We start from the raw sequence: 12496 nt of genomic DNA, 5'->3' as shown, positions 1-12496 counted from the left end.
CCTGCCATCATGGTCATAGTACAAGCTGCTAACATGCAGCAAGGCCCTTGGTCACATGCAGATGACTCGACAGCTGGCAACTTCAAGAGAAGACGTTAAAGTAGGCTTTCGTTGATCCTAATGTCACTGGTCAAGTGATTTCTACAACTATAACCTTCCCTCTTGTTATTCCCACCTCTGACATACCACTGCTTTGTTCCCTTTGTGACTCCATTCACCATGCACCGAGCTGCAGGTCATGTATGATGAATTGACCATCTTGCAGTCCACACTACCACAAGGAACATCAAAAGCTGGTTCTTGTTACACACACACATTCAAGCAGAAAACACCTCTGCGAGGTTGAATGAGTCAACTTTGGCAGACAAAATGCAAAGATTGGCCAAATTCTTCTGTTACCCATCTCTCTTCACCAGGACACACTCGGGCAGATGCAGCCAGTCATGAACCGCTAGCTATATGTACACTACCACTATTCCCAAAGGACCCAGTGCTTGCACAGCCATCAAAGAGTGAAATCGTTTGCGATTCCTCAAGCTGCGCATTATCAAGTTTGTGTAGATTAGACTACTTGCCCAATCTTACCAGCCATAAAGAGGGTGCATTATGAAGGATACGTGACAGTTTTGGATTGACTTCAGCTACAGCCCTGTCTATGGGCTCCAGAGCATCAGACAGGCCTTCAGTGCAATCCACCCCCCTTTGAACTCCCTAATCTGCGCTTGCAAATGCTCCACGCCTCTTGTGGAAACGTTCTACACTGCACCTACCAATTGAGGTACCACTACCTGTCTAAAGCGAGGCTAGACCAAACCACTGATGGGTTGACTACTTCAAAGATTGTTAGTTGCAGTAAAAAATGCAACAACAACACTCATTCTTTTTAATTAAGTCGTCAGCCTCTCTTACTATTTCCTTTCTTCAACGAGAGTCAATTTTCTCAGTGAGGTACGTATAGATCTGTGCATTATTTCTTGGCTGATTCTAAGCTTTCAGAAGAACAAAAATTGTGGTATACATGACAGGCAGTGTCGTAAAGGGCTGTGACTGTGATTTTAATGATAACATAGAGAACGTTATAATTCTAAATGTGCGACCAACGCTGTAATTTGTTGTCACTGAAATATGGCTGCAGTTGCTGTGTTGGAATGGGCCACTGCAAGGTCCAAATCATGTAGCCTGCAATGCATTTATTTCGTCACACTCAAGATCGCCCTCCTTAAAGAATTTTAAGAGGTTAGCGTCATTAGCAAAGTACTATCAAAGCGTTTGCTTCGACTTTGCCTGCACGAGACCGAGAATTAGCTAACAGCTGTTTATTTTATTTTTAAAAGCATTGTTCATTTCGCGGGCTCCACTATTTTTCAGACATGGCTTCAATACTACTGCTAATAGGTGTTCTCCTGTGCTACCATGAGCACATCAAGACGACTCACATTCCTTCCTCATTTTCACCTTCAATATTAGCTATCCTCATTGTCCTTCTATTATTGTGTCTTCGTGGAAGCTGAAAGAAGCGGCATCCCCATCGCGTCCGCCATCAAACCGGGTTCTGATGACTCCAAAATGGCGAATTGTGTAAGTGCGTCTTCGTCGTCGCGATGAGCCCCTACGCGGCGTCATCACTACGTCGGGTCAAGCTGAAAGCCGTCGTTAATCGCAATTAGAGCTCCCGGCGACGGTGGGGAGTGAAGAAAAGAAATCTACGGGAGCGCCTCGAGCACTGGACGAAGAGGAGCGCAGACTCTGCCATCCGATACCTGGTAAAGACACCTTCCATCGCTAGCTGTTTACCGTCGTCCTTGTGAGCTCTTTGAACGAAGCAGTTAGCAGCGTAGCGACGCGTCGCTTTCACTGCTCCACGGAACACGTTACGCGTTCAAGTTCGTTCCCTAACCAAAAAGGAGGCCGCAACTGAGTGCGCGCCACCCGAGTGAAAAAATGGCCACCATCTCGCAAACGAAAGTGCAGACCTCCGAAGGATCGGAGACCGAGGCCCCCAGCGGTGCCCGAGTCGTGCTCAGACTGAGGAAGCCGCCTTCCAGGAACAGGCGCCACGTCGCCTGGACCGAGGGCACCGTCGACAACGAGCACATGAACCGGCTCAAGTCCAAGTGCTGCTGCGTGTACGTCAAGCCGCACAAGTTCGGCGAGAGCTCGAGTGACAGCGAGGAAGAAGAGTGCGAGCACTGTCGGGGCCACGTCGAGCGAAGGCAGAGGAACAAACAGCCCGCTGGCAGCGCGGTTGTGTCGGAGACCTCTGAGACGTCGGCCGAAGGCGCCGTCGAAGACGCTCCGCCTGCCTCGAGGCGCCACGTCGTCTGGGCCGCCAACACTGTGGACAACGAGAACATGAACAAGCGCAAGTCCAACTGCTGCTGCATCTTCGAGAAGCGGCGCGAATTCGGCGAGAGCTCGTCGGACAGCGAGGCGGACGACTGCACCCACTGCCGCGGACACAAGGAGGCCAGGGCCAAGAAGAACGCCAACGAGGCCGCTGAGCCTTTGCTGCCGAGCCAGTTCATGGTGCACGGAGACGCCTCTTAAGAAGTTCTCGTCGTGTTTGTAAACGAAACACGATAGCGGAGCCCGTTTCTGCTAAGTTCCTTTCAATAGTCGAAAGAGAATCGAGACGTGGACATTCATCCCAAAGACAAACCCGCGTGACCCGATGCATCCCCTCCATGCATCCCCTCCGGTGCCCGGCGTTAAGAAAAATAAATTGTGACCGCTTGTATTTGCCAGAATTGCGTGATATGGGCAGTCGGAGGCACCCGTAACTGATACCTGAGCTGTGGAGTGACGGGCCTTACGAGTTTATACTTAGCATTGTGCCCCGTTAACCCCCGAAAACTTTTGGCAGATTGTTGTCGAGTCACTTTCCTAACAGCCTGCTGGTGCCAAGCATAGAAAAGTTCACTAAGGCGACCATGCACAAAAGCCTGCTTCATGTTTATGGATGCATCTCAAGCTTAACCACTTCGTTAAGCAATTTACCATTTCTTAGCCAAGTGCTGGGCGCTATGCATTTTTCATTTCTTTTAACATTTCGCTGTTTTGGATTGTCCTTGGGCTTTTGATGATGTTGCAGTCCATATTGTTTGCCCTGTGTCTGTGATAATTGTGTTACACAGTCTGTGAGCAGTACCTTGTTGAGCTGCGGTGCTTAGTGGCAGACTTAATTTCACTTTAAGTGGGAGGGAGGAATAACACTGGAGTCTGCCGCCCACAAACAAGACGATAGCTGTTGTGTTGAAAGACGTTTCCACGAAAAGAAAAGAAAAAGCTTGTTTTTCTGCAAACTGTCTGTACAAATGTTGCCAATAAAGGAAAGACTGAAATACCGTGTCCTCGGAATTCTAATTTCAAATTTGTGGACAGTATGAGGCAAGTTTCTTTGCACCGTTCTTGATTGGGCAGTGTATTGAACACAGTCACGTCAAGGTTATTCCATCTCGATAGATCAGCATTACTTGTGCCTGCAGATCATATTGGACGCAGTACTTGTGAGGCAGTTGAATTACTGCATTAAGGGCTCCCGTTTACGTTAACTACAACGTAGCAGTAAATATATACAGTGGACATTGTGCGCACAATTTGCGTAATGAACTGTTCATTCCCAGAATAATTATATCAAATTCATTGCGTATACAAGAATGTATCAGAGCTCCAAGTGGTAAAGAGCGAGTTGAAGAAAAACTACATTGGCTGATAGCCGTCCCTGTTTCTGTCGATTTTCAGAACAATGGAGGAAGAACGGCTCGAAACGGAAAACCGGCGCTTGGCTGACCAACTGTCCAATCAGGTGTCTCATCTCAAGAGCGTAAGATTAGTCAGACTGTCTGACCTTGCATTTTTTAACGCGATAGCGTTAAAGAGCTCGTATCGCAGAAATTCCGCCGTCGGCGTCGGCACCGTTGGTTGTGAGCGAAAAATCATCATCTTGTCCGTGACCGAAAAATCGAAAAAGCTGCAAATAAAATAAATAATAAAAATACGGGGTCCGAGTGAGAATCGAACCCAGGCCGTCTGCGTGGCAAGCAGGTGTTCTACCACACAGCCACGCCTCTGCTTCGAGCTGCACTGAAAGTAACTTTCATGCTTCCCAAAAATACGCGTCCTGTATACAGGTGTCACAATACGAGGTGCAATATCGCAGTAATATTGCGTGGTACAAGCGTACATTGCCATCGGGCGTCACGCCATGTCATTATCATAACGACTTTGTGGTTTAAAGACAGCCACCCCTTACAGAAGGCACATTACTGCGCGTATTCCTTTAAGACCACGTAGTGGGTGCATCGCAACTTCGAAAAAGTTTCTCGCGCATAATTGCCCCTGGTTTAAAGCATGCTACACATTACGTAAGGCACACACCTTAGTGCGCGCATTCTGTTAAACACTCGTAGTGTTCGAAGTGCGCACTAGGGGCAGGATATCCCTATCGCGTTCAACTCTTAAAGGCGAAGCTTAAGCGTCCCCCCAATTTTTGTTCCCCCTATATGCCGTCTTCTTTACAACCTTCAAAGCGTAACGGCAAAATGAGTGAAAATTCTTGCCTGAATTGCTGATCGATCGATAGATTACACATGTTTTCATGTACCCAAGGGGAAAAGGTCAAAGCCAGTTATTTGTTGCAGTACATACAGTTCAAAATAAGAAAAAAAAAAAAACGTGCTCTTTCAACTGACAGTTGCCTCTGTTTTTACCTGAACGACGCTCTGTGCAAAGGGACTTCCAACATATCAGACTTGGTGAAACGCAATCGCAAATCAAGCTGCTGAAGCAAAGAAGCTTGTTAGTCTTATTTTAGAGTAGAGAGTTTCTTTAATGTACCAAAGGAAAGGGGGATGCCTCCAGTTATATCCCTTTTGCCTTGTGAAGAGGAAAATGCTGCATGCTTGGGTGCTATAGCACTATGAAGAGGAGTATGAAAACTAAACATATTGGCAAATTACGCCATAAGTATAGCATGCATTTGTAAGCATAGTTCGAAGTTGTTTCCTCCTTGGTCGTTGAGCAAGAGAAGCGGGTTTGTCAGTGCTGGTGCTTGCCTGATTCTTGTTACATGGGCTTAACTGATTAATGATTAGAAAAGGTAATTGCAGTAGAAACTATCTATCGATGCTTGTCACAGTGGATGCATGTAGCATTCCTGTACGTAAGAGATACATGTGTTTAAAACAAATGAGGGTCGACTCTCACGCCACTACAAGCTCATTGTTGATGGAGTGTTTCTTAAAGTACTTAAAGTAGAAAATACAGTCACCAGGGCTATGATTCGAAACTGCGTCCCTGAGCTTGGCAGCGTAACATGCTGCTTGGTAAGCTGCCACTGGGGGGGGGGGTTTACACAGAACATAGGGTTAACATACACATAGGAGAATGAAGTGCCCCCTTCCAACCCCACCATCTGAAATATAATCCTTGCTATGCCTCCGGAATACAGGGTAACTTGCATAATTGTAAAAATAAATTTGCAGATACAATAAGTTTGAAACTTCTTCAAACCAACGTTTCACTATTGCCTAGATCAGCGTTTCTCAGCCCCGAATTTTCGGGTACCCTTGTGGATCGGCAGAATAGATGAGGGACCCCTTGCAGTGAGAGAAAGAAGGTTTGGGGGGGTCACAACACAACATGCAGCGTGAAGTACGTGGCTTTTATTTAAATGGGTCACCGTGGACCCCCTTGGGTTCTGCAGAACCCCGTTTGAGGAACCACTGGCCTAGATGTTCTGATTGTTTTGTAAATCTGTTGTCCGTACACAATGCATTTTTATGCACGTGCGAGGGAAGGAGGAGAATAAGAAAGTTTCATCCAAGAAATTAGGCTCCAGTGGGAGCTTTGTGATGCTGCACGAAGATAGTGGTTCGAAAGACGTTAATTTACGCAGCTCATCCAAGGGAGCACGGTACAGCATTATGGGAGGGGCGGGGAGTGAAAGACAGAAGATAGCAGAAAGGGAAGGCTACCTTCTTCGAGATGAGTATGCATACTCTCCTGAGCACCAAGTTGCAGTACCTCACTCTCCGTTACAAAAACTGGTGGGTGCCCAGTGTCAATGGGAATCAAACTCAGTACCTCCTGCATAGGAGGCAGACACTGTATCACGTAACGACCACGGTGGTAAGCTGCGCGGGAAGACAAAAGAGAATGAACAGATGGAGAGAGAGAGACAAGAAAAAATTAAGAGCCGTTCCCCTGTCGGGAAGTTGGAGGCAAGCGAAGCTTGGTATGTACGTGCTGGACCTACTGTTTTTCTTTCTTTCTTTCTATCGCATTGTGCAATGCTCCCTCGTAACTTTTTCATTCCTCCATGCCGAGAATTGGCCCTTCACCCACGCGCTTAGCAACACTTAGTAACACTTGTGTTGCTGAAGGCAACAATGACAGTCATGCGTGAAGCAGTGAAATGTGGCAATGTGAAATGACAAGTGGCCTCGATAAAAGATAGATTTCCATATCAGAAACAGCTGATGGCTGATGAGCTCTTGATCGAGTGAGCATCAGCTATTGAAAAATAGCGCATACAAATACACATGTGAGCGGCACACCTTTGAGGGCCTATTTGTGCTCACCTGCACTCGCCGGCGTCGGGTTTTTCGCGAGTTATGCTACCACCACCAAAATAAGCAACTTATAGAAGCTTCACTTAAAAAGGAAAGACTGTGGAGGTCAACCAGACGTGCACCCGGTTTGCTTCAAGGGTGAGGAGGTTGAGAAATGTAAATCAAAAAGTGAATGTAGACGTGTGACTGAGGGGAATAGTAGAGCAGCTGATGGGGACATGAAGGTGTTACATCACGTGAACAACAGTACAGTGAAACCTGCTAGCATCAGAAACATGAATTGTACTACCTGTGCTGCACAGTGCCCGTCTCCTTAACAAGCAGATGTACGTTTCACTTTGAAGCTGCTGTTGTCATAGTGACGGTGGCATACTGCGAAGGAGAGAGACCCCAAGACATAGTAAACTAATCGATTAATTTATAATGTTACTGGCAATTGCGAAAAATTGTGGTGTGCAGGAACAATAAGAATATTGGCCAGCAAAATTAGCTTCCCTTGAATCTTATACTTATTTATTTTTGACAGTGAAAGACAGTTATTGCTGAAATGTTTCATAATAGTAATGTGATAGTGTTAAAGAGCTCGTTGTGTAGAAATTCCAGCATCGGCATTGTTGGTTGTGAGCGAAAAATCAGCTTTGTCCATGAGCGAAAAATCAAAAAGATGCAGGTACTAAATAAATAATAAAAATGATTGATTCGAGTGAGCATCAGGCCCAGGCTTTCTGCTTGGCAAGCGGGTGTTCTACCACAGAGCCATGCCATTGCTTGAAACTGCTTCGGAAAAAGCACTATATGGATGTCATGTCGTGGGAGTAGTCTCCTTAACTCATGTAATATCGCATGGCAGAAGCGTAGATTCGCACCGAAGTCAAAACATGCGAATTGTGCAATAAGTTGGTGTTTTAAAGGCACACCCATTACAAAGTGCTCAGGCATAATTAATCATCAGCCACAGCATCAGCAAAGTGTGCAGCTGCGTGTGGCACCTTACGGGCGCATAGTGGGTACTTCGCGATTTGATTCACAAAAGAAAGAATTATGGCGTAGTAAGCACTTCGCAATGTTACTTGCAGTAGGCATTTTAGGATAGTCTTAAACAGCCAATGTTACGTGCAGAGATTCGTTTCCCTACGGCACAGTTGAGGTGTCCACTGAGAAATGAAGCCAGGCTAGCGATTGAGAAGGTGTTGTGCACAGGGCTTGATTATGCTGTCGCATTTTACTCTTGAAGGCAAAGCTCAAGCGTTCTGTAAGTTTTTTGTTTTCATGCTGAACGGATTAAAAGCAGAGCCGTTATCTTTGCTATAAACTCATTAGAGATGGGCCCTATAGTACTGTGTTTATTCTCTTGATTTAACCTTCCCTACACTGTTCCTTCTTAGCTGGCCTATGACATTGAACTGGAGACTAAAGAACACAACCGCCTACTTGGAGGACTGGTGAGTCACATATCATGGTTCTGCGCATTCTACAACTCATTTAATTCTAATATATGCTATTCCTGTGGCTGAAATGCAATATCAATCTTTCATATTTTGACCATGAAGTCTTTTTATCTCCCAGTTAAGTGCTATATATTATCTGCCATACCTGAAAAAAAGCTGTGCTATATGTACCTGGACTATATAAATCCTTTAGGCACAAGACTACAGAAACACTCCGTGTAGACACCCGTGGTACTACAAAACACACTGTGTAAACACTCAGAATAATTCATAAAAATAGTGGTGTTTTCATATATGTAAGATACATCCCAAGATACTTCAGAACATACCCAACTGTAAAGTTACCCTGTGCCAAATGTGTTATTGATAGGGTTGCCACCTGTCCAGCTTTAGACCGGCCTGCCGGTTTCTTAGATAGTGAGCCGGTTGCCCGTCTGCACCTAAGACCGGCTGCCATTGGGCAAGACTGCGACATGCGGCGCTATTTTTCCCGAGCACTGCCGATATCGAGAGTGCCAAGCACATTCCATTTTCCAAAGCCAGAGTGGCCGGTGGGAAGCACTCCAACAAACAGCCTTTTCGGGGCAACTTCGATAAAGATATGGTTGCTCGCAAATCCAGCGAAACGAAACAAAAAATAAAACAAGAAATCATATGGGTAGCCACATCTGCCGATAATCAATGAACAAGCGTTTTAAGATATGGGCTTTCGGATAGGTCAGCAGCAAGATGGGCTGCTTTCCTCCAGTCCGCCAGCCACCCCTGCTTTGGAAAGTGGAATGTGCCTGGCAATCTCGCTATCGGCGTGCTCGTGAGCAACAGCGCTGCGTGTCGCGATTTTGCGGCTCCGGCCACCAGTCACTTAATTGGGCTGATCTTTTTCCATTGTGACTATACACTCAGTTTATTTCGCTCAAAGAAAGCAATATTACATTAAATAGCTCCTGTAGCCCCCTCTCCCTCCAGGACCGGGTTTTTGTTCGGGGAAAGGGGGCACAAGACTAGTTATTGAACACACAAGATAACTATTGTGTCTGTATGTTTGCTGCCCATCTAGGAAGGTTTTCTTCTTTCATGGTTTTTGGTAGCAGTGGGTCAGTTGCTGAAGAATAGTGCGGTAGTATTTCAAAGACATTTCACATGAAACTGTGAACGCGATTACTGGATTACTGCACCTGAAGTATTTTTGAAAGTTCGCGTGTGGTTTTCATATTTGTGGAGACGGGAGGACTCACTGGAAAATTCAGGATTGCAAGCCATTTTTACGGCTGTTTGTCATTAATGATACTGGTAAAAAAGATGTGCTTAAGCTAAACGTTCAGCTCAGCAAGTTAATTTGCACAGGAGGAGAGCATCACTTGAAAGGGACCCTATAGGAATGCATGATAATTTCATTTGTAATAGTAAATTGTACCTCTGCAGTAGAAAAATGGGTGCTCATGCTCTGAGAGGTTTGAAACAACTGTAAAGATGAAAAACAGGTGGCAGCATCCCCTTCATGTTTTTGCTACAGCTTACCTGTGATGTGGTAAATTTGAGGTGTCTGTTCTCACCTACGGAACTCTTTTTTTTTTTTTTTTGCTGCAATCAAGGCTCATGTTACATTATTCAAAAATTTTAAATTTCACATAAAAAGTATTAAAAATGTTTGTTGCACCTTAAACAGCTCAGATGTGAGGAGGTACTTTGAAACTCGTGACGTCACTTTGATTTAACAGCACTGAATGTGGAATAAAAATTCTTTTTGAAGTATGGCCCTCATTTCCTCCAGTAATGATCAACATCCTTTCACTGAAGCAAGTGAAAAAAATTACTCTGAAGCCTTTTTGAATGGGAACCGTCCAAGGAGATAGGTAGCGTTAGGTGATGATTGGTGCTTGCAGTGTCATTTAAGACGATATACGCGTACATAAATTTACATGTATTGTCTTAGTAGCATTCCATACAGGAACGTTCTTTGTCTTCTCCATCTTACATGTCCCTTGTGTTGAATCTTGGCTGTCTTTCCTTTTGTGGGTGTTGAGTCCATGTTGGGGTCCAAAGGGATTTTCTAGATTCACGTGGAATTATTCAACCATCTCACCTAATGATGCTAGGCCGTTAATAAGGATTGGAAGTGACACCTTAGCGATCTAAAGCTAATTTAACATTGCTTGTGATTTAATTTATTGATATCCTCAAGGCAGGTGGCATTATAGAGGGAATGAAGGAAGGAAATTTTGAGGGCTCGTTTCTTTTGTTTGACACAACTTTAATGAAAACCAGCAGATAGTAAAGCCAACGAAGGTATAGGGGACGTTAATTGTACTGTTTGATGTGTACTGTAGTAATTGTGATATCTGTGTGAAGGAAGTGAAGTGGACGAAAAGACAACTTGCTGTCGGCAGGGACCGGAACCTGCAACCTTCAGAGAGGGGAGTGAGTAAAAGAAAAATATAAGTAAAAGCAAGCAAGAAATGCAGCAAACAATAAATAAAGGTACAAGTGTTCGGCTCCTAATTAATATGCAGTATTAGCTAGCATTGTTTTAAAAAGTTGATGGTTTTGGCGAATCATTAGGCATGGTATGTCAGTGATGTCGCCCGATGATCAGTAGTGCATTTATTGATGTGGTTGCTCCCCAGGGCTGGGACTTTGACGGATCTCGAGGCATACTCTCCGGCAGCATGGGCCGCGTCAACAAGATGCTCAAGTCCAACAAGTCCAACCGCCGGCTCATGTGCTATGTGATTCTGGGAGTGGTGGTGCTGGTTCTGCTTGGCTACACACTGGCCAGCAGGGCTACACGTCAGTGATGTCGCCCGACCAATGTAAAAAAAAAAAGGCGCGCATGCATAAATTTCGTGTCAGGGAACTCCTCTCTGTCCTGCCTGGTCTGTCCTGGTTTACTGACAACAGAATGCCTATTTTTCGGGTCAGTTAGCCGCAACGTTACAGCTGTTGTGTTAGCTTTGCAAGTGTGATGCCAGTGTCATATGGTGCATAGCTGATTGTGATAGAGTCAAATCAGGATGAAATTTCTCAGCAGTGTCTTTAGAAGCGACACGGTGCGAGCTAGTTGGTATACGTTCATTTTTACAACGCAAAACAGGACAAGGACGAAAGGAGAGAAACTACAAGACAAGTCTAGTAGCTACTCTCCTTTTGTCCCATTCTCAAGAGTGATTGGCTCCCTTCCGCAACTCGCTTAAAGGGGCCAATCACAATCGTGAAACTATATCTGGATCAGGCCATTCGTGTTCAGAAGTGACCGCATGTCACCCTTGCAATTGTACTGCTTTACTAGTACTTTTGAGGTAGGAAGAAATTGCATCCAACATAAATATACCTTCAATATGCCCAAGATTTCCTTATACATATATATATATATATATATATATTCCTTATAAACATATACGTTGTATGCTAAACTTTGGTATACCGAAAGTAAAAAAAAAAAACCCATAATTTTTAGGCCTGGCCGTACTTTCTACTGCATTTAAGGGTCGGTCAGTACCTCATTGCCACGCATGCTTACAAATCCAATGGTGGGCGTGGCGATGCGAGCTCCTATACACCCATGATGGCATCGTTCTATGCTCATTATTACCGGCAGTGCAATGCGAAAACACTAGGCTTTGATGTACGATGTGGGTTTTAATTAGCCACGGTAACCGCATCACTGCAGCATGCCTTTCCATTTTCCTCGGTGAGGCCACCAGCGGGATTCGAACCAGCGCCCCTTCGCTTGTGAGCCGAACACTTTACCATCTCGGCCACAACGGCAGCGCAGGAAACAGTGTTTAGTTGTTGCACTGCGGTCTGCACATTGTCGCATACACACAGATGCATGTCGCTGCACATGTAGCGCATACGCAAAAATCAAATGCGTTATTTGCGTGTCCATCACTGTTCAAATGCACAGCTTCACATGCAAGTTCGGGTGTCATTTCTGAACGCAAAGGTAAGACTATAGCCTCCAGAAATTTTCATTTTCAGATCTTTAAAGGTTTCGTCGCATTCTGATCGAACAGACCTTGGAGTTCTTGACCGAAGGGGTGAGACCATAAAGCGTTGGGAATCTCGAATTTCTGGATTTTTTTTTTTATTAAACGAAACAAGGGGAAGTTTTAAGGACTCGTTTTTCTTTACTAGACACAGCAATAATTGGAACTAACAGACAAGAAATCCAAGGAAAGTATAGGGGATGCTTTTTGTTAAACAGGAGATGCTAAACAAGTAATTGGCTTATTTCTTGTCTGTTAGTTCCAATTAATGGATTTTTTAATGTTTCATCGTATTTTGAAGAAATCACTTTTAGAGTAGAATTATACTCTAAAGTCATATAAGATAGTTATATAAGAGGGGGGGGGGGCGCAAAATCTGCCTCGTGCATTGACTTAGAAGGGGGGGGGGGGGCGCAGCGATGAACCATCGCCCCACCTGATGGGCAACCTGCGCACGCCTATGCTTACGTTATTAGCCATAAAATTGTAG

The 12496-nt window shown here is 44.9% G+C and overlaps 2 protein-coding genes across 2 annotated transcripts; both read left to right on the top strand.

Moving 5' to 3' along the window:
* Nucleotides 1-1525: 1525 nt before the first annotated feature.
* On the top strand, nucleotides 1526-10908 carry LOC119404894 (BET1-like protein). Its single transcript, XM_037671585.2, has 4 exons — nucleotides 1526-1763; nucleotides 3742-3823; nucleotides 7958-8014; nucleotides 10645-10908. The coding sequence occupies exons 2-4, from the start codon at nucleotides 3746-3748 to the stop codon at nucleotides 10813-10815; spliced, it is 306 nt and encodes a 101-aa protein (XP_037527513.1). The 5' UTR covers nucleotides 1526-1763; nucleotides 3742-3745; the 3' UTR covers nucleotides 10816-10908.
* On the top strand, nucleotides 1762-3341 carry LOC119404893 (E3 ubiquitin-protein ligase PPP1R11). Its single transcript, XM_037671584.2, has one exon. It carries the CDS (start codon nucleotides 1942-1944, stop codon nucleotides 2545-2547), a length of 606 nt encoding a protein of 201 aa, XP_037527512.1. The 5' UTR covers nucleotides 1762-1941; the 3' UTR covers nucleotides 2548-3341.
* Nucleotides 10909-12496: the final 1588 nt, after the last annotated feature.

This window comes from Rhipicephalus sanguineus, chromosome 9 (genome assembly GCF_013339695.2).
Source record: "Rhipicephalus sanguineus isolate Rsan-2018 chromosome 9, BIME_Rsan_1.4, whole genome shotgun sequence".
Taxonomy (NCBI): domain Eukaryota; kingdom Metazoa; phylum Arthropoda; class Arachnida; order Ixodida; family Ixodidae; genus Rhipicephalus; species Rhipicephalus sanguineus.
This window is presented reverse-complemented; position numbering and strand designations above follow the sequence as displayed.